We start from the raw sequence: 23,462 nt of genomic DNA on the forward strand, positions 1-23,462 counted from the left end.
TTTGCTTTATGCAAAAGGTACTTTGAAAAAAAAAAAGAACATATAAAAAGTAAAGTGGGGAGATTATAATCTTATCTGATATGTTATCTTTATAATATTGTATTGTGTATATTACATCCTAATACTTAAACCTTAGCAGACAGTTTTCTTATGGTATCAGCAATTTCTATGTCTAAAAACACTGCTTTCTGAATTATTGCCCAACTATTGTGGCTCCTCGTTCCATAATTTTCAAAGAGAAGAATCAGTCTTCCTTTATTTTCATATTTTCTTTGTCTTTTATGTATTTTTCTTTTTCTAATATGTAGTTAAAGTTCAAAGGTGATATTTTATTGATATTATGAAAGTACAGATTTGGAAAATACCAATTAGACAATAGTTATTACTGTATGATAACATCTGTATGATGACAGGTTGTGTGTTGGTATTTTTTCTCATTTTCTTCTATTTGTACCTCCTTCTGCCCCCTTTACTTCTCTTCTATGATGCCATCAAACAAATAGCATCAGGTATAAGGAGATTTTATCAAGAATAATGATATAGACTATTAGGATAAAATGAGTCATATTAAATAGCATAACATTTTTCTGATTTTCTTATACCTTTTGGTAACCTTTAATATCATCTCATAAATGTAATTTGGCTCTGATATTTAATAAATAATGTATTAATTCAGTAAGTAAATACTTTAGAATGATAGAGTACTAAATGATCTACATATATATAGAGTATATGTACAGATGGAGAGAGGTTATGTATAGTACAGATGAGTTTCCTATTGTTGTCATTTATTTATTTTTACTACTAAAACTTGAAAATTGTTGTGTATCACTAAGGGCTTCCCTTGTAACTCAGTCGGTAAAGAATCTGCCTGCAGTACAGGAGACCTGGGTTTGACCCCTGGGTTGGGAAGATCCCCTGAAGAAGCAAATAGCAACCCACTCCAGTATCCTTGCCTGGAAAATCTCATGGACAGAGGAGCCTGGTGGGCTGGAGTCCATGGGGTTGCAAAGGGTTGGGCACGACTGAGCAACTAATACTTACTTACTTATATGTAAAAATAGAACAAGCCTGGTTATCAAAAATTGTGACTGTGTAACTGGTGGTCACTGAATGCCAATCAGCAGGTCCCTGGCTTTCTTTTCTAATCCTCATAATACCTGAGGCTTTTATAGCAGAGGAAATGGATGCACAGAGAGAATAAATAACTTGCCTCCAGCCACACAGAAGACACTTGTTGAATCCAGCATTGAAACTCATATCTCTCTAAAGTAAAAGCCTGCATGTGTAACCCTCAATCTCTTCAGCTTAACATGACATTCTCAAAGCTTACAAATGTAAAATGTGATGGTCATATGAGAATACTTAGTAGTTTCTCTTCTAAAACACAAAAATGTTGGGAGATGGCATTTTTATCCATGTCAAGGAGCTCAAAACAAACAAGTGTTTTATTTCTATATTTCCTGTTCACTCTAGTTGCCATTTTCTTATCACAGTTCAGTATCATTTCTACTTTCTCTTTTTCTCCAGTTACTTAGAGTTACAAATATTCCATTCCAAATATATAACTATGCAAAGGGAGGCGGGGAAGAGAGGCTGTTTTGGCTGATAAATCTCAGGATATATCCTGCAGATTTCATTTTCTCATTGCAAAAAGGCAATGGATGACAGCCTTCATTTGTTTGTTAAGCAGAATTAAAAAAGGCACTTCTCTTTATGACTTACCTTCATGAAGTGAGAAAACAAGGACAGTTTCCTTCATGATGTGAGTGGTTAGGCCAGGGTTGTTTCTGTTCTCCTTGTTTTACTCTAAGACAGAAGGTAAACTTGGTGATGTTTAGATAGCAGAAACAAGCCCAGATCATCTACAGTTCCTCTGTGTTTCTTCAAAAAGTCTCATGATCCCATGGTGATTTATATTTTGTTGCCAAAAAGTAATACTGGTATCAAACTTGAACCCCTTCCAATCATTCACGTGTATCATTTGAATCAATACCCCCACCCAATTTATATCACATTTTTCTGCCTCCCAGGAGAAACAAAATCTTTATTTCTGTTTTTCTTTTCTTTGTTTTGTCTGTGTTCACTTAAAATACTTCGAAGGATACTTAATAAATGTTTCAAGTAGGACTCAAAGATATGCTTTCTCTTTTTGAAATGCCAAGTGGTATCATCTGTGAGAGGTAGTGTAAAGTGAAAGGCATGTGAAGGAAGCGGTGCTTTTAGAATCCTGTAGGGCAAGATTAAAGCCTGAATAAATATTCTGAAAATCTTTCAGGTTATTTATCATTTTCCAAGTATTCACGAATCAAGAGTTTCTCTAAAAGGAATTTACTAAATGTTTATTTACTTATGACTTTAGTTCTCAGTGAAATAATGAACCATTCAACTTATCCCTTTCTGTCTCTTCAGAACCTTGCCTCTTTGTATTTAGTTCATTTTGTGTGTGTCCTTAAATTGCCTCTTTATCACCACTTTTTGCCTTTAGGCATCACAATTCTTTCTTACATTAAAAAACAATGAATTACCTAACTACAAAATCTTAACTTTGTTTCTCATCTAAGTATTATTGTTTTTAGTTATTTTTTACCTCAAATTAACGTTTCCCACACATTGTGGAACATGTATGGATATAATAGTTGGACCATGAAGGCTGAGCTGGGAAGAATTGATGCTTTTGAACTGTGGTGTTGGACAAGACTCTTGAGAGTCCCTTGGCCTGCAAGTAGATCAAACCAGTCAATCCTAGAAGAAATCAATGCTGAATATTCATTGGAAGGACTGATGCTGACATTGAAACTCCAATACTTTGGCCACTTGATGAGAAGAGGGGACTCATTGGAAAAGACTCTGATGCTGGACAAGATAGAAAGAAGGAGAAGGGGACAACAGAGGACAAGATGTTTGGATGGCATCACCGACTAATTGGATATGAGTTTGAGCAAGCTCCGGGAGATGGTGAAGGACAGGGAAGCCTGGCGTGCTGCAGTCATGGGGTCACAAAGAGTCGGACACAACTGAGAAACTGAACAGCAACACATTGTTTGTTTCCTCTGCTTCAATACACACATCATCTTTGGTTTCCTGCAATCTGTCTTCTATAGTCCCCCCAAAAATATTTTTTTCTTGGAACTTACTTCCCTAGTTGTCCAGTATTTAAGACTCTGCCCTTCCAATGCAGGGGGTGCAGGTTCGATCCCTGGTTGGGTAACTAAGAGTCCACATGTACCATTGTGCAACCAAAATATATACATATATTTCTTCATTGTATAATTATTGGTCATTGACTCTCGGTCACTGATCTGAAACTGTAGAGATAATTATTCATCAAATACATTCCTGACCCTCATGAAGCATGTATTCTAGCTGTCTTTGAGGACTTCATTAATTTCATAATTATAATGATTCTTCTAATGCTGCATTTGACACTACTGATCAATCCACTTTTTCTTCCCAGATGGCACTAGTGGGAAAGAACCCACCTGCCAATGCAGGAGACTCAAAAGACGTGGGTTTGATCTCCAGGTCAGGAAGATCCCCTGGAGAAGGGCATGGCCACCCCCTCCAGTCTTCTTCCTTGGAGAATCTCATGGACAGAAGAGCCTGGTGGGCTGCAGTCCATGGGGTTGCAAAGAGGTGGACACAACTGAAGTGACTTAGCACGCACTCATGATCAATCCACACCTTCTTAAAGTATTCATCTGTGTTTTCAGTATAGTGTATGTGATTTTTCCCACTCGTGTTATATTTATATTTTATGCTTTTTCTTTCTCCTTTTAGGACCTATTTGTGTATCTCAACCAATATTCTGACTTTTACCTTTTTATATCTTTTCCTACACATTTTGCTTAAATTTTTATTCTCTCAGCACTCAAAATTTGCTCATTCCCCCATGTATGTAGCCCTTATTTCTACATCCTCAACCCATATTTTTACTTGCCAGTATCTGCAACTTCATATTCAAACTCATACTTACCTTCCTTTAGGAAAGAATTTCCTAATCCTGGTCTTACTATTTCTGTTATTAAAATTATCATTATTAACACTATTAGCATTATTAACATTATTAACTAATTCTCTCTGAATTTCAATCTGTTACCTCTTCATTCTCAACTCATATGCTTTTCTTTCATTGCATCTCCACCTCCGCCATCTTAGTAATTCCCGGGCTATTGCACATGTCCAGCCAACTCATCTCTGTGTAAGTATTCTCCTAAACCAGGCCACTCTTCACATGGATCTAGGGTTAATATTCCTAAATGATGACACCAAATCAGAGGCTCTTCACTACCTTTTAATTTGGTTTTCAGGGCTTCCTATGTTCTTCCCCAAACAAGACTGGTTCCTTGGATTTCATATCCCTCAAGTTTTTCCGCACTGAGCCTCCAGCAGTTTGTTAATTACAAGTTACCTTGTCCTTGCCTAGCAGGGCTGTTGTTTAGTCGCTCAGTCATGTCTGACTGGCTCTTTTGTGACCCCATGGACTGTAGCCCGCCAGACTCTTCTGTCCATGGGGTTTCCCAGGGAATACTGGAGTGGGCTGCCGTTTCATTCTCCAGAGTATCTTCCACACCCAGAGACTGAACCCACGTCTCCTGCATTGAGCCACCTAGAAAGCCAAATGCTGACTGCAGTCATAGTTCCTTTTTCCAGGTTTTTGCTTTGCTAAGTTTTACTCTCTATATATACCCATCAATTTGGGGGAAGCAGTTTCCCCTGTGATCTCTCTTCTTGAAGGATCTAAGAAGAGTTTTTGATTTTTGGTTGTTGGGAAGATGAAACCAATGCTTTCCAAGCTCCTTACAAGCTGGACTGGAAACCAGAAATCTTCCCCCACATTTGTTTTCTTTTTTTTTTAAATGATCTTTTCCCACTCCCGTACAACCTCCTTTGCCTATGACATCTCTACTATATACTTTGGCGGTGGTGGTGCCGGTTTAGTCACTAAGTTATGTCCGACTCTTGTGACCTCATGGACTGTAGCCTGCCAGGCTCCTCTGTCCATGGGATTCTCCAGGGAAGAATACTGGAGTGGGTTTCTATTTCCTTCTCCAGGGGATCTTCCCAACTCAGGAATCGAACCCTGGTCTCCTCTATTGCAGGCAAATTCTTTATCGACTGAGCTACAAGGGAAATACTCATGAATATTCTTTAATAGTCTAATATAATGAATCATTGGAAAAGACCCTGATACTAGGAAAGATTGAAGGCAGGAGGAGAAGGGGATGACAGATGATGAGATGATTGGATGCCATCACCAATTTAATGGACCTGAGTTTGACCAGACTCTGGAAGACAATGAAGGACAGGGAAGCCTGGCGTGCTGCAGTCCAAGGGGTCACAAAGAGATGGACTGAATAACAAGATAATGAATCATCTTTTATGGTCTCTTTCTGTATCCACTGATTTTAAGACATCTGTTATCTGTTGAAGTACATAGCAGTTACCATCTATACTGATATTTGGTATTATATGCTCATGTGTAGGGTCTCATTCAGTCTTTACCACAACCCCTTGAGGCTAAAGTACCTACTGTAATTATCTCTTATTGCTTTTGAGTCCTGGAGAATTTTAATAGGCTGCCCAAGGTCACATACCTAATAAGTGGAAAAGTCAGAATTTGAATCAAGACCTCAAGCACCTGCAGGCATAACTAGTAGACAATCCAGCCCAGATTCTGCTCCTTATTTATTTATTAAAATAATATAATAATACTGTTTTCTATCTCTATAAAGATAAATATTCTTCTGTTCTTATTTGCTTCCCATACTCTTTCAGCCAATAGGTCAAACAAAATCATCTCTTACCATATATCTCCTACCTAAAGAAAAGTGTTTATAATTTAATTAGTTTCCTTTGAAATCTTAATTTGGCAAATGAAACCATGTTACAGAAATACTATTAAGCCAATACATGTTTCCAAAGGCATTTTGATAAGAAAAAGCACTGAAGACATAATTCAGGGTGCTTCAGGTCTGAGGATTAAGAAACTCTGAGTCCTTTGAAATTTCTAGACTTATAGGAAGTACCAGCCAGTTCCATTCATATATCATCTTCATGTGATTGAGACATTTTTTGCTGCCGAGCAAATTAGAAACTTCAAAAGTTGAATCTACCCTGTGTCAGCATGTCACAACTAGAAGCTTCATTTTTATATCAGAGCACCACATCCTGAGGGGGGAAGTTTATAGCACTCAATTTGGTAATAGAGAATAGTGCTGAAATGAGACATTCTGCTGGAAAGTGGATTTTTAAAAAATAGGTAATAATGACTCTCAAGAGAATAACGCCTAAAGAATAAACTGTTGGAAAAGGTGAAAATGAAGAAATGTCAAATATATTCAGTGCATAGCTCTTCAGGAAGGGATGCAGTGACGATGTCTATCAAATCCTATGAGCAGATTTCACTTGACTTGAGAGGCGCCATATCTGTGGTTGCCATTTTGACACCTTTGAGGAAACTTTTGTTCTCTCTCTGAATATGTTTCTATTTCACAGGCTTTAAAACTTGCAGATGCAAATAGCTAGCACCTTGAACATCTGGCGTGGGGAGGGAAGGAAAGTACATAAAGAGATTGAGGGCATTTCAACTGATGGTCCTATGTACCCTTCTGTTTTAGAGTGAGAGACAGGTAGAAATTATAGAGGATATGGAGCCAAACAAAGTAAGTCTGACTCTGAGGAAGGGAGAATTTGCTATCTTGAAAGAGAGACATATTGCATTTAAAAAAGAAAAAAAAAATTAGCCTATTTTATGAACAAGAAAAAAAGGATGAAAATTGCCTACAATTTAAAGCAGGGAGTGAATTCAGAACACTTGAAGTGAGAAATTGTCTTTTATGATTTGACCCTAGTGCAAATGAGTATCATTCTGCCGAGGGCATTGGAGCCTTAAAAATGCAGCTTTCTTTTAAAAGTATTAGCTGTCTATTTTAAATAGACATGTCAAATATATTACCTTATGGCATAGTAACTCAATGAAACATTTTCAAAAACTCAAAATTGTAGCTAATAACATCTACAAGACAAATTAGAATCTTTACTCTCTGCAGACTACAAAGTTTAAAAAGAATGTTCATGAAGCATGGTGATGGATTCTGAATATGGCTAGTATATTTTGGCCTCTAATGTCAAGAAACGGTAATGATTTGAACAAAATAGACTTTGATGATGAATTTACCCTATTTGACACTAAGGCAGTTTTTGAAAACATGTGCGACTCTTTAAAGTTTTTAAGGTAAAGAATTTAACATTAATGAGAAATTTATGTCCAGTTCTTATAGTTAAGATGTGAAATATAAAAGCTATACCCTAAGAATCTTAAGAATTTGTAATCATTAGCCTGGTACAAGCAAAATTGAAATGTTAAACTGAAAACGTACAGAAAATATCAGGAGGCATAGCATCTGAGGAGAGGTAAAATTCAGGTAATATTTAATGAATGCCCATGTTCTAGAGTATTACACGTAGTCATGCTTTAGATTTTACAAACTTAATTGGATCCATTCTGATCTATTATATCAGAGTTAAGTAGCTTTTTAAATGCCCAGTAGAAAGTTATGAAATAGTTCAAAACCAAATTGATGAACAAAACAGTCCCCTTCTGTGGAAATCTGTCCCATGAATGAATGCTTGATCATGCCACACAGTTACATGTAAATAATGCTGGTTTAATGATTTGCTGTTAAATTCTCACTATGTTGTGGTAATTGGAACTTTTCAGCTTTATTTTCTGCTTTAACAAGTTCTGAACTTTGTGAAGGAGGCTGGATTGACCTCCCCAAGGATTTTGTGAGATATAAATAGGTAGTTCTCAATGAAGCAACTGAAAGTTTATAAATGTATGAAAGCATGTCTAGTCTGAGCTTGCTAGATAAAGAACAAGTCTATTTCTGAAAGTATAATTCAATGTAACATTTTATAATTTTGTGATAGAGTACCTAGTTCCCAGAGAATTTATACATTTCTATTAATAATTTTAAGAGGCTTAGCAACTTTCACCTTTATGATTCACTAGGAAAAATAAAAAACATGACATTGCAACAAGTCTATTCCACTTGCAAAGTCAAACTTAGATATGCTTGAGTTCCAGAATTTAAAATCCCCAAGACCAAATTTGCAATGGTGGTTTCTAAATTGCCATGCACAGTTTTGCAATCTTAAATTTTTAAATGGATAAAATTTTGCATTTACAGTCACAAATACATCACACAGGAATAGACTTTCTGATTTCTGTGTTTGATTGGGGGATCTGGTAAGATCAAAATTGAATATGCAAATCAGAAGAGGTGAGGTGGAGTGTGCTCTGAATGCCCACCCAGAGTCCCCTAACTAATAATTGGAATTGCTACCTTTGATGTTGAGCCTTATGTGACATTGTTTGTCTTGTACTGAAATAAAATATACAGCAGTGGCATGCTGGATTACCATCATCCCCAGTGAATTAGTTTTGTTTTTTTAATGAGTTCCATCATATAACCCTAAAATACAAACATCAGATTGTCCTACATTCTTTTCAGTGATATTATATCTTTGCTAAACTGCTTTTCAGTAGTTGCTATAGGAAAAAGTTAAGACCTGGGAAAATACATGTGGAGTGAGGAGTGAAGGTGATTTTGTTCAATCTGATTTCGAGGTTTGAGAACATGTGCAGTGCCCAGTGGGAGCACACTTTGATAGAACATAATTGTGGCTATTTAAGAATGAGATAAATTTTTTAAGTTGTATGTTTTAGTTTTCAAATGCCTGTAATATTGTTAGATACCAATAAATACTAAGTTGTTTGCACTGAAGTACTTAATGAACAAAATTGAGATGTAACTTCCCACTTGAGGTGCCGTGAAAAAAGGTATTGCGACACTAAGGATGCTATAGTCTAAGTCACTCTAGAAGCATGTAGGCAAAGACCAAGAATGGGGAACTTGGTTAGAATGAACTCAGGTTTCTGGGCAAGCTTAAAACTTACATTTTAAACTACATACTATGTGATTAAAACTATTCAAGAGAAATATCTGAATTAGTGACGTTTTCGTGTATTTTTGTAGTTAGAAGAATAATTTACTGAAATGAAAGGTTTTAAATGAGAGTTCTCAACTTTGTAGAACAGATTAAATTCACGTCAATGAACACAAATGCTTTTTGCCCCACTGCCCTAAATATTTAATCTTCAGCATCATGTTAGCATTAAATCATGGAAAGAAATATATTTGATGTCTGAGTTAGACGTAATTTGCTTTTGTGAGATCGAAGTTCATCAATCTCAATATGCATGTCATGATGTTTAAGAGCTGAGCTATGAAATGTGGGAGAGTTTTATAAAAGGGTTGTGTGCTTGCGCTTAGTCGTTCAGTTGTGTCTGACTCTTTGCGACCCCATGGACTGTAGCCTGCCAAGCATCTCTGTCCATGGGGCTTCTTCAGGCAAGAATACTGGAGTGGCTGGCCATGCCTTCCTCCAGGGAATCTTCCCAACCCAGGGATTGAACCTAGGTCTCCTGCATTGCAGGTGGATTCTTTACCATCTTAGCCATCAGGGAAGCCCATATTGTTGAATTAGGTTTGCTAATATTTTGTTGAGGATGTTTGCATCTATGTTCATCAGTGATCTTGGCCTTCAATTTTCTTTTTTTGTAGTGTCTTTGCCTGGCTTTGGTACCAGGATTATGGTGGCCTCACAGAATGAGATTGGGAATGCTCCTTCCTCTGCAATTTTTTTTTAATAGTTTCAGAAGGACCCGTGTTAATGCTTCTCTAAATGTTTGATCAAATTTGCCTGTGAAGCCATCTGGTTCTGAATTTCATTTGTTGGGAGTTCTAAAATCAGTTTCTATTTTAGTACTTGCAATTGGTCTGTTCATATCTTCTGTTTCTTCCTGGTTCAGTCTTGGGAGATTGTACCTTTCAAAGAATTTGTCCATTTTATTGGTATGTAGGTGCTTAATAGTAGTGTCTTATGGGTGTTTATTTCAGCGGTGTCCTCTGTAATTTGTCATTTGTCCCTTTTCATTTCTAATTTTACTGACTTGAGCTGTCTCCCATTTTTTCTTAATAAAGGTTTATCAATTTTATTTTTTTTAAGAACCAGGTTTTAGTTTCATTAATCTTTTCTATTGTTTTCTTCATCTGTTTTTCATTTATTTCTGCTCAGATCTTTAAGATTTCTTTCCTTCTGCTAGCTTTGAATTTTGTTATCTTTTCTTCAGTTCCTTTAGGTGTAAGGTTGGGTTGTTTGAGGTTTTTCTTTTTCCTAAGGTAAGACTATTACTATAAAACTCCCTGTTAGAACCGCTTCTGCTGCATCCCACCGGTTTTCAAACATCATGCTTCTGTTTTCATTTGTCTCCAGGCATTTTATTTCCTCTTTATTTTTCTCAGTGATCCACTGGTTGTTTAGTAGCACATTGTTTAGCCTCCACATGTGTTTTTTTTTATTTTAACAGCTTTTTTTCCCCTTGATTTCTTTAGTGTTTTTTTTTTGTTTGTTTTTTTTTTATTTTTTCTTCCCCTTGATTTCTAATCTCATAGTGTTGTGGTGAGAAAATATGCTTGATATGATTTCAGTTTTTTTTGAATTTAAGAATTTTTAAATTTTAAATTTCCTCACTTTGTGACCCAGTATGTGATCAGTCCTGGGAAATGTTCCATGTATCTTAAAAATGTGTATTCTCCTGCTGTCAGATGGAATGTTCTATAAATATCAAGTCTATCTGCTTATAATGGGTGTATTAAGGCTGTGCTTCCTCTTGATTTTCTGTCCAGATGATCTGTCCATTGATGAAATTGGGGTTTAAGGTCCCCCACTATTCCTGTGTTACTGTCAGTTTCTCCTTTAATGCATATTAACATTTGCCTTGTATATTTAGGTGCTCATATGCTGGGGGCATATATATTTACAAGAGTTATACCTTCTTAGACTAATCCCTTGATCATTATGTAGTGTCCTTCTTTGTCTCTTATAATAGTCTTTAAAGTCTATTTTGTCTTAGTATTCTACTGCAGCTTTCTTCTGAATTCCATTTGCATGGAATATGTTTTTCCATCCTCTCACTTTCAGTCCTTTGCATCCCTAGATCTGGAGTGGGAGGTCTCTTATAGACAGCATATACACAGGTCTTGCTTTTTTATCCATTAACCAGTGTATGCCCTTTGCGTTAAACATTTAATCTGTTTACATTTAAGGTAAGTATTGATATGTATGTTTCTATCACCATTTTCTTAATTGTTTTGGGTGTTAGCAAAGTTTTCAGCTCTTGATAATCTTTAATTCCTTTATCATTTTTATTACCTCTGTTTGAACTTGGGGTCTAGCAGACTGGAAACGCCTGTTTCATTGTTTCTTCTTTCAGGGGATTTTTCCTGTCTATTTAGTTGGAAATTGTTCCTCCACTTTTACTTTTTCTCAAATTTCTCTGTCTCTGTAAATTCAGGAGAAACAGTTACTGTGGTCCTGAAGGGCTGTTTTTATGTGTGACCATCCCTGTGCAGACTCTGAGTCCAATATTTCAGGTGCAAGCTCTGTTGGCAAGACACGACAGGCATACTTCCCGAAGGGTGTGCTGGCCGTCATGCTTTTGATGGGGGTGTAGCTGGTGTTGTGGTGACGAAAGCCTTTTCTGGACGTTGTGTCAGACCTCTTTGCTGTTCGGCTGTCACAGACCTGTCAGGGAGGGGGTCTGCTTCCCAGTCGTTTGAGTAGAGGTCCTGAGGGTCGGGTTTGATAGGGGTCTGTTGCTCGTGTGTGTGTTCTGTCCCCAAGAAGGTGAGCGCTAGTGCAAGTGAGGCCTGTGTGGTCACAGAGCACCTATGCACTGAGTGACCACGCAGGGGTCCTCGGTTCTACCCAGAAGCAGCCCAAATGCTGCACCCCTTTCTCCATTTTGTTCTTACAAGACTCAATGCCAGGCTGGTGCTAGGGCCTGCGGTGTGGCGGTGGGGATTGAGGTGGTTGTGCTGCCTCCTAGAAACTGGGCTGCCTATAGGGCAGGACTCTCCCAGGACCTGTCTGCTCAGATCCAGCTCCAGGCTGTGGTGTGAGGTAGGCGGGACTGGAATACTCCATTTGGAAAGGGATCCCAGCAAGCTTCCCCCTAGGGGCTGTCTGCAGAGTACAAGGCATTCTGTGATACAGCCCACCACCCAGTGTGTTCACAACAAAGGGCTGCTGCTGGCCCCACCCCCGTACTTAAAACACTGATAATGTTACATACCAGCCACACCCACACCACGTGCTCACTCACAAAGCCTGCAACCAGAGTTGCTCCCTGCTGTGAGCATGCATACAAGGAGGCTCCTATGACAGAGCCACGCCACCTCAGGAATGAGCTAACAATGGCAGCCCAGACAGTTAGCATTAATTTACCTTATTTGGAACTCAATCAAGGCTATTTCTTTATATCCACTATGTTTTCAATAGTCTTAACTATATAAAAGAGTAATTATTTAAGCTAATTATAAGTCATCAAGGGTGTAAAATGTAATTAGATGAGGGAAAGCTTCAATGTTCTTATTTAATCAAAATAGCATAGAGTTAAAGAATTCATGTTCTTAATGAATAAGCCATAGTTCTTAGTAGGTTTGACAGATGAAGTGTAGGTATATCTTGGTTGTGATGCCACATATATGTCTTCATTTTCCAAATAAGAAAATAAGCAAGTGACATCCTTGCAATGAAATGTGAAAGAAAACTGTTTCATTGTTGAATTAAAATAGTGTGTACAATTTTCCTAATCCAGTACTTGCTAGCACATAAAATAAATTTCATAGAATATTGAAGATAGAAGACCATTCACAGATGTAATAGAGAAACATTTCAAATTATTTCCACTACCACTCTTTTTTAAGCAAATGCTTTATTTACTGATTTGGCTGTATCAGGTCTTAGTCGTGGCATGCAGAATCTTAGTTCCCTGACCAGGGATCAAACCCAGTCCCCTGGCTAGAAAGTCCATTTCTTAAGCACTGGACCATCAGGGAATTCCTGCCACTCTTTTGTATTGAGGAGAATCTTGCTGCAATAACTCATATTTCATGTTTCTTGGTTATTTTTCTTGGATAAATTTTTTTCTTTATTTTGCCAGACATTATAAGGGTCCTTAATGAAGAGAAATACTTTTAGAAAGGAATAGTTTTGTTTTGTGTTTTTAAAATATATACAAGTCACTTTCAGTTTCTCATCTGACAGGTAAGTCATTTGGAAGTCATTATTCCTATCCTCATAACAAGACAAAAAGCTGAATATACTAAAAATCAACAGTTCTCTTAGATCTGTTAGAGAATTGATGTCAAATGCAAACCACTGCCTCCAGATTGGAGACAAATAAGAGAAACAGAATCACAGCTTCCTGGAGCAGAAACTCAAGAGCAGAAACCTCTGCAGGAATCAGAACTGGGGGAGGAAGTTGTAACTCCTAACTGATGCAGTGCTCTAGGCTCAGCGTGCACTGGGCTTCCCAGGTGTCTCAGTGGTAAAGAATCTGCCTACCAATGTGGGGGACACAGTTTCGATTTCTGGGTCAGGAAGATCCCTTGGAGCAGGAGATAGCAATCCACTCCAGTATTCTTGCCTAGGAAATCCTGTGGACAGAGGAGCCTAGCGGGCTACAGTCCACAGAGTTGCAAGAGTTGGAGATGACTTGGCAACTACGCAACAACAATTTGAACCTTATTTGAGAGATTAAAGAATCCTGGGGGAGATTCAGTGTTACAGGTCCTCACACTTCTTTACGTTTTAACTTCAGGTGCCCTACCATTTCTCACAGTAAAGATCAGAGAAAACTCCTCTCTGCCTTGAGCTGGTGGAGGAGAAAAGTCACCATTTATCCAGAACAGTCTGTTCTCTCTAACAAGACCTGCCCTCAATAGAGAACACAAATAGGTATTACCTATTACAGTAGCTAAAATCCAAGTCACTGATAACCCCAAATGCAGATAAGAATGAGACGAAATGGGAACTCTCATTCTTTACTGGTGAGACTGCCAACTTTGGAAAATAGATGGTCAGTTTCATACAAAGCTAAACCTAGTCTTACTGTGAGATCCAGCTGTTGTGTACCTTGGTGTACTTACAAATGAGTTGAGAACTTCTGTCCACACAACTTACACACTAATGCTTATAAAAACTTTGTTCACATTTGCTAAAGCTGGGAAGAAACAGGATGTCCTCTGTAGGTGAATAGATACAGAAACTGTGGTGCATCCATATAAGGAAATGTTACCCAGTGATAATAATAAATGAGCTATCAAGTCACAAAAAGAAACAGTAGAACCTTAAATGGTACATATTGCTAACTGAAAGAAGCTAATCTAAAAAGACTATGTACTGTATGATTCCAACTATATGACATTCTGGAAAAGGCATACTGTTAACTCACAATTTATGATTTACACACGTATCTCTCAGTAAAAATACTGAGAAAGTCACAAGAAAAAATACTTGTAACTAAAGAATATTTTAATAGACTTCATTTAGAACTATAAATAAATAATTAATCTGAGGAAGCTTTTATATGTGTATAAATACATATATATATGCATTTCATTCTCCCCTAGTAAAAGCCACAGAGGGAGTAGTAACTATGATGCATTTTGATGATATCTTCAGAAAAAGAAAATCCAATTGTGTTTAAATTGAGAGATCATTCACATACTAATGTAGTTGAGACGTTATCTATTGTTCAGATAAATAACAAGGTAAATTTCAGAATTACATTTCACTTTGCAGTTCTCACCTGCCATTCACTGCTACTTTGGTCAGTATGAGAATTGGAACAACCAAAAATAACATACAGTACCAATCAGTCCCAACACCCTCCATACCTGTTCTACATGCAGCATACGAAATATTTTATTTGCTTGAAACTGACAGACAAGTTTGAGGAATGTAGGGGAAAAAGAATACACTTTCAGAGTCAACGAAATATTTAATCATCTTTATGTGCAAGTCACATACCAAGGTGAATTTTTGTGAATTACATAATCATGGTGACGCTGTTTTTAATGTTGGTTTAAAGAAGTCAATATTGTTGATAAATAATTGACAGAAAGTGAGTTGTGTTTAATTTTCTCTGTGCGTGCGTGTGTGTGTTTAGGGAAAACTGAAATTCACACATGATTTAAATATGTTCCACCTCATGCTGCAAAATATATCATTTCACTAAATAAAAATTGTTTATCTATTTCAAGGTAGTGGCCAGCACTTCCTGTTTGTCAACTCATCTGGCCCCAAAGAAGGATACACTGCGAGAATCACCACTTCCAAATACTTCCCAGCAAGCCTCGGAATGTGCGCTGTTCGGTTCTGGTTCTACATGGTTGATCCCAGGAGCACAGGAGTCTTAAAGGTACAAAAGGAAGACAGAGATTTGTCTTTCACTGACACATTCAGAGCATGTGTTTAAACATTTCTCTCTTTTTTTGGTAGTCAGACAACACCAATCCTGATTCTATTAATTTCTCATTTCTTTCTGGGGCAATGGGACTTTGGCAAGCAGTTCTGTCATTCATCTTAATCTCATTCAAGATTTATCTCATTCATGGCTGCCACCTGAACTCAATTATGGTGCATGCTATTTAAAAGATTATCTAAAGATGAAAGATTATGGGCAGATTCTACATGTATCTTCTAATAACAACTTAGGAACAATGAAGAAATGTGACGAGAGGGATAGTAATGGAAAGGATTCTCTTCCTCAACGTAAAAGCAGAGCACACTTAAGATTATAAGTATATTATCAGCTCACACTGAAAACATGTACCCTTCTTTATTTTTAACTAATTGAACACAAGAATCTATACCAAATGCTAATGTCTTTAAATAAACAAGTTGCTGTATCTATACTTCTTATTATATGAAAGATCAATGAATGAAATTTTCACTTGTTAGGAACCAATTTTGAAATCTTAATTTCTAATGAAAAGATTGTGTATCAGAACACCACAAATAGTGATATTGCTTTGAAATTATGCAGTCACTTGTTGTTGGGATAAATATACAATTTGGAATTTTTGTCGTTATCTCAAATATTGTCCCTTGTAAATAATAACAGCTATTATTAAGTGATTCCTATCTTTCTGGCTATTCATTTTAACTTTATATGTGTTAGCAGTTTTAATTCTCACATTGTCCTAATGAGGTAGTGTTTAGCTTTCCCAAAATTTTCAGTAAAGAAACTGAACTCAAAGTGGCTTAATAACTTTTCCATGATTACACAATTGACCAGAAATCTGATTTCAAAAATCTGACATCCTTTATCCAGCATTGTTGCTCATATTTTCTGCATTACTCAGAGACGTCTAAGGAGAAGTATGAGGGAAAGATAGAAAGAATAAAAGGCCTTATCAATTCTAGCCATTGCTGGGAAAGCAAGCTCTTATCAAGTAAAAATAAAAGCGTGCAAGAAAGTGGAGAATCTGTTTTCCTCAAGAGAAGCCAGTAAAAACAACAGAGATTCATTTTTAACAGTTTAGATACGTGTGAGTATTTGTAGATCATGAAAAAATTTTGGATTTTTTTGTTGTTTTTACATGTAGTATGTAAATATTCAGTAGATTAGCCTATTGCTTATGCTAAATTTTATCTAGGGTAATTTATAAACACTGATCTTAAAAAGACTCTATAATATGTTGTTCTCACTGATATTTTAAAACATAGATACTGCAATTGAAGAGGACAGTAGTCAGTGGTTGTTTGTTACACACAGAAGCAAATATGAAATGGAAACCTTTCAACAGAATGCACACAGGTTTCTAACAAAATGTTGCTTTCTCAATTCAAAACTAACATTTGTATATCCTTTAGCTATTCACCAGCTGGCCAGTCAGTGCTACAGGCTGAATGTTTTTGTCTCCCCAAACTCAGGTGTTAAATCCTAACTATGACAGTCAGCTAGTTGAGTTACCTACTTAAACAGCCCACTGTTTTTAGCCATGCTTCTGCAAACAGTCTTTGAAATGAAAATGTTGGTCTCAGGTCTTGATTTCTGATAGCTTGCTTAAAATAGTGGGTACAGTTTTTTCTAACTGGAAGGCAGCCGTTAAGTATACCATTGCTTTTATACTCTCAGCTGTCTTCAGAGAGGTATACTGGAAAGAAGAGTGGAGGGGAATTGCAGTAAGGCTGACATCCAGGTTTTGTAGAGAAATTGCCCTCCTCAACACCAAATTGTCTTGGTAGGTTTGACTGTCCCCATGGCTTTTTACTGCCTCCACAGGTGACCCAAGCAGAACCAATTATCCTCACTTCCAGGATTTGATGCGGTGTTTACAAGAGTCTTTCTCTGTCTTCCATGTTGCAAGTCACTGGCTAGAAGTGGACTAAATTTGGGGCTCTTGGAGACCATCTTTCCCGATATGGGGAGAGAGATTGTCTGAGAAAGAAGCTAGCACACAGAGAAATTCGGGACCAAGAGAAGGAAGACAGAACTGTTTCTATTTAAATCCTGGAGCCTGCTTTACCTGAATCAGTAAAGTTCTCTTTGTTACTTGCTATTGGAAAATTCCTGTTACAGAAACCCAGGGAGAAACTGTTTTTGTAATGTATCCTCAGGTCTCTGATGGATCACAGTAACTGTAGCAAGTCTGCTTCTCAACTGTTGCTTTTAATCTTGAGTTATTCCCAGTCTGAAAAACTCCCTGAGTATACCATATTTTTATATTATGTGAACAAATCAGTGAAGTGGAAACCCATTTTTCCACTCTTTTAAAGTGAGACTTTCCAGCTGCATGCTATTCTTTCACTGGCAACTGTTTTTCTATTTTGTAATCTCTAATTTGAGTATAACAGTATCACATTTTACAAAATTTCCTTGGCAGGGGTATTTCACCTGATGTGTTGCCTTAGAAAGAATCATCTGTAGTTACAGTATTGATAAGACTGATGGACAGATAGCTTCTTACAAAGGGTAGGAAAACCCACCTTTGTGACTATATTTTCTAAAGTAACCAAAATAATATTATGTAGATTTATGGTGAGGAAGAACTTCTTCTTTTTAATATTAAAAAAATTTAAGACTATAATAAATGATAATATGCACTGAGGCATGATGCAGATAAATAGACATTCACTGCTATCAGCATGCAATTATAAAGAGCATGTTGGAAATTAAAAGCTTTATAATTTTTATGTTATTTACCAAAACATTCCACATTTATAAATATATTATAAGGAAATAAAGATAGATATGCATGATGTTTTATTTATAAGTGTCTTCATCTCACTGTTGTTTATAAAAGGGAATATTTGAAATCACCTGAATGTCAAATATTAAGAATTGGTGAAATATAGTACATTCACTCTTACAGTGAAACACTGTGGAGAATAATTGATAATAAAGAGAGGTATTTGTGATTCATTAATAACCAAAGTAACCAAATTTACAAATATGTATTCTAGAATGTGGTATAAAAATATATCTTATTTCACTTATTTTAACATGGGACTATCTATTCCTTAATCTATATAAATAAGTATATATGTGTGTGTATATATATATGTGTGAAAAAATATATGGAAGGATATACACTAAAATAGTAATTATCTTTAGATGGTGAGATGGAAAGATTGTTTTAATTACTTTTACTCATTTATTTTATAATTTTTCTACATAAAGCATATATATGTTGCCTTTCTAGTAAGAAAAATATATACAAGCGTCTTTCTAAAGGATCTTCATGTTTGAAAATGTTGAAAGACACAGGTCAAGGATATCCATAAACAAGTCACTTCTTGAGTTAATAAATAGCAAATGTGGTTCTGGAGCACATGGTAGATTATAAACCGTCTCTTAGATTGATAACATAAATTCTTTTAAAAAGGATATGTCAAAGAAAACACCTGAAGTGAAGTTCCATATTAAAGTATCTGTGAGGCCCTAAAAATAACCTGGCATTCCTAAAAGAGATCAAATAGCAGATTGTGCTAGAATGGCTTCTTGTCAGCACAAATCTGAATTTGTACTGAGTGTTATGTATCTCTTGCCTATCTGTGCTCTGTTCTCTATCCCAGAGAACATTTCCCAGACTCCTTTGCTGTTTGCATTCCTGAATGAGTTTGACCAAAGGAAGGTATTGGCCAAAAATCTGAGGGCAGGAAGAAGAGACAAGCCTTCCTCTTCTCTCACTCTTCTCTCTTCTTTGTCTGTTTATTTATATCTACATTTCTCTAGCTGAGTTTGTACTGCATCTCATCTGTGACTCAGTTCCCCCAGAAGGCCTTGCCTCCCTGGTTCAACTCCCACCAAGGATACTGACAAATGCCATCTTCTTCCAACAACTCAACTTCACTACTCCCTCCCTTTGACTTTAGTCTTCGGAGGAGGAACATCTTCCTGTACATGCTAATCTATAGGTTGCCTCATAATTTCCCTGGTGATTTCTCATCTCTTCCATAAACATTGTACCTATTATCTATATTAACATTCCTCTATTTGAAATATATTAGTTTCTGTGTCCTAACTCAGCCCTGTCTAGGTACCTACCTCAAAGAAAACACAAATCTCTCAAAGACATTAACTGATAAAGCAATGAAAAATTGTGAATGAGCACCAATTTAAATTTGTCCTCCTTACATTAACTTCTTAAAAACTTACTGTCTAGTAGAGGAAGACAGAAAACAAATTGAAAAAAAAAAAACACTAATATGAAAACTTCTGTTTGTGATATAATACTATATCACATTATAGGACCAAATTAAACTGTTTTCTATAATACCTAATTACTCATGGTCTTCTGAGAAAGTTATTTTATATTGAATAGTAAGAAAGTCTCTCTGAGAGATATGAGGTTTAAATTTAGACTTGCAAAGCTAGAAAGATCCATTCTTGTGAATAACTATAGTAAGAATGTTCTAAGCAGAAGAAATAAGCTAAGGGAAAAGTTCAAAAGTAGAAGGTATTTGAAGGCCACTGTAGTGGAACAAAATAAGCAAGAGAAAGAGAGAAACAATCAGAGATAGGTTGGAACCAGCTCCTTCAGGGCCTTGCAGAGATGGTAAGGAGATTAGATTTTATTCTAAGAATCATGGAAAGTCATTGGAGAGTCTTAGTCCGCTTGAACTACTATAACAAATTACCATGAAGTGGGTGGATCAGACAACAGAAGTTTCCTTCTCACAGCTCTGGAAGCTCAGAATTTCAAGATCAAGGTATGGGCCAATTTGGTTCCTCTTGTGGACCCGCTTTCTGGTTTGTAGATAACTGGCTCTCACTGTGTGCCCAACCGGTGGATAGAAATCATCTTTTTTGGGTCTCTTCTTAAAAGGACACTAATCTAATCTACAGGGCCCCACGCTCATGAGCTAATTACCTTCCAAAGACCTCCACCTCCCAAAATCAAAACATTGAGAATTTGGGCTTCAACTTATGAATCTGAGAGGATATATTCAGCCCATAGCCGAGGTTTTAAATTGAGGGATAATAACATTTTCTTTGAAAATTGAGAAGATATGCTGTGTGGGGGTAGGAGGAGGAGATCGGAAGTAGATGTGAAACAGAAAGGTGAGTTACATGATTTCCAGGGGTCCCCAACTTGATTTAAAGTGGAGTGTAAGAATAAACTGGGAAACAATTGCCACAAATAGTGAACAAGCCTGAGCTCTTCATTGGCATATTAAGGTTATCTTCTAAATAAAATACACTTTAATTTTATTAGTATATTAGTGAAGGGCATCGTATAAAGTTAGTTTAATCAAAATGTTATATAGTTGATGAGATCAAGGTGAAATTCAATTATGATGTGCCACTTCCCTGTGGCTCAGATGGTAAAGCCTCTGCCTGCAATGCAGGAGACCCGGGTTCAATCCCTGGGTCGGGAAGATCTCCTGGAGAAGGAAGTGGCAACCCACTCCAGTATTCCTGCCTGGATAATCCCATGGATGGAGGAGCCTGGTAGGGCTACAGTCCATGGGGTTGCAAAGAATTGGACATGACTGAGCGACTTCACTTTCCTTTCCTATTACTTTTTTAGGATAAAAAACCAAATAATTCACATCTATCCATCCTGCAAAATAGAAAGCTGCATGATGAAAGAAATGTTTTATAGAAACTAGAAAGCCTGATACTAAATGTATAATATTCAGGGTAGTGAATAATATTCAGAATAATAAGATGTCTATTCAGGCTTCAGTATCCTCTGATTCACAGGCTCATGATTTATGGAGCAATGCTAATACATACTTTATTTTCTAGGTCAGTTTCTTTCTTTGAATTACCTAACTACATATAAAATTAAAAGCACTCTTTAAAATGGTACTGGTCATTTTCTGATACATATTGCCAAAAAAGCCCTAAGTGAAACCAAGTTAATTTCCCATGAGATTATTTAGTTTCAGTAGTTCAGCTCCTATCTTCTGACTTGTCCTGATATTTAATGCCAGCTCAGGTAGATTATTTAATGTCTATGAAAAGAGGTAAAGTTTGGCACAGAACAAGAGAATTTTCCTACAAATAACTAATAGCCCTTTATTACTCCAGACTCATTTTTTAAAGACACAAAAAGGAAGTGAACTTCTGTAATTAATACTTTTCAAAATGCTCTTAGTAATTTATAGAAGAGTTTCTTTGTTCAAGGGGGAAAAATGAACTATTTCCTAAAACTTCTTTCAGTGATAACAGATGAGTTAATATATCTAAAGGGGCTTTCCAGAAGCCCCTTATTGTTCATATATCAGAACAGTTAGCCTACCAGATTGAAGTGGTTTTTATTTTAAAGTTGAGTTTTAGGCAGTCCAGTGGTTTAACATAAAACTGCCTTCCAGTACCAGGGTATGGGTTCAATCCCTGGTTGAGGAGCTAAGATTTCACATTCCTCATCACCAAGTAACCAAAAAACATAAACAACAGAAGCGGTATTGAACTGAATTTGATAAAGACTTTAAAATTGTCCACATTAAAAAAAAAATCTTAAAAAAATAAAGTTGAGTTTTAGAGGTAAATGATTTTGCTAAAACGTATGGAATTCAACATGTAAATCTGTTCAGGAAGCCATTATTGCCATGGCCTTATGCTTGTGAATTTTGCTTTGTTTTGTTTTAATGTGATGCTTAGAAAAATACTAAGAGCAGTGGGAAAAAAAACTGAGAATGATGTAAGATGGTTACTATATGCTATACTCTGAAGTCCTTTACATTGATCTAATCCTCAACCATCCAGTGAGGAACATAATGGCATTATCTACACTTTAACAGTTGAGTAAAATGAGATAGAAAAAGCTTCAGGAATTTGTTCAAGGTCACAGTGCTATTTAAGAGATGGCAGGCCATGATATTCCCACACCCACTGGCCCCAGCCTATGCTTTTAATTAGTATGCTTTACTGCCTCCCAGCTCTAGATGGGTTTTTTACAGCATATTTTATTTTCCATACTTTATTGCTCAAAATCATCTTTTATTCTCTCCAATAATTATTGAAATCTGGTCTTTAAAAGATACTTTACCTGTTTTATATTCTGGATATTGTGGTTTTCAATATAAATTTGATTTGAATTCCTAATGTAATTTGACAAAGGTAAAAGAGGAGTGTGAAAAAGCTGGCTTAAAACTCAACAATTCTAAAGATGAAAATCATGGCATCTGATCCCATCACTTCATGGCAAATAGATAGTGAAAACAGTGACAGATTTTACTTTCTTGGGCTCCAAAATCACTGTGGATGGTGACTGCAGCCATGAAATTAAAAGACACTTGCTCCTTGGAAGAAAAGCTATGACCAAACTAGACAGCATATTAAAAAGCAGAGATGTCACTTTGCCATAAAAGGTCTGGTTAAAGCTATGGTTTTCCCAGTAGTCATGTACAAATGTGAGAGTTGGATCATAAAGAAGCCTGAGCACCAAAGAATTGATGCTTTCAAACTGTGGTGCTGGAGAAGACTCTTGAGAGCCCCTTGGACAGCAAAGAGGTCAAATCAGTCTATACTAAAGGAAATCAACCCTGAATATTCATTGGAAGGACTAATGCAGAAACTGAAGCTCCAGTACTTTGGCCGCCTTATGTGAAGGGCCAGCCAACTCATTTGAAAAGACTCTGATGCTGGGAAAGATTGAAGGCAAGAGGAGAAGGGGGCTTTAGAGGATGAGACCTTTGGATGGCATCACCTCAATGGACATGAATTTAAGCATACTCCATGAAACAGTGAAGGACAAGGAAGCCTGGTGTACCACAGTTCATGGGGTCACAAAGAGTTGGACATGGCTTAACTACTGAACAACAACAACCAATGTAACAGAGAAGAAAAAACAAAAACAAAATTGGTGTAGCAGTTATTTAAATCATCCTCCTAAACATGGCACCCTAAATGTATAATGTGTTTGGTATTGGGGGTGGGTGCTATCAGTATTCCTTTTCTCTATAATTGCCCCTATGACATGACATTTAATCCTTTTGTTCTGCTGCTTTTGATGGTTAACTTTTGAATGAGCTGTTCAAGAACAAGAGCCACCAAGACTACATCCTTTTTGTCAAACTTCTCAAAA

At 36.7% G+C, this 23,462-nt stretch overlaps 1 protein-coding gene across 1 annotated transcript in view; it reads left to right on the top strand.

Moving 5' to 3' along the window:
- MALRD1 (MAM and LDL receptor class A domain containing 1) overlaps positions 1-23,462 on the top strand; it is a 515,151-nt gene that overhangs the window by 360,639 nt on the left and 131,050 nt on the right. Inside the window, exon 32 of the mRNA XM_043884605.1 lies at positions 15,180-15,337. Coding sequence (XP_043740540.1) covers positions 15,180-15,337 — 158 coding nt within the window. The remainder of the gene's footprint in view (positions 1-15,179; positions 15,338-23,462) is intronic.

This window comes from Cervus elaphus, chromosome 23, assembly GCF_910594005.1.
Source record: "Cervus elaphus chromosome 23, mCerEla1.1, whole genome shotgun sequence".
Lineage (NCBI taxonomy): Eukaryota > Metazoa > Chordata > Mammalia > Artiodactyla > Cervidae > Cervus > Cervus elaphus.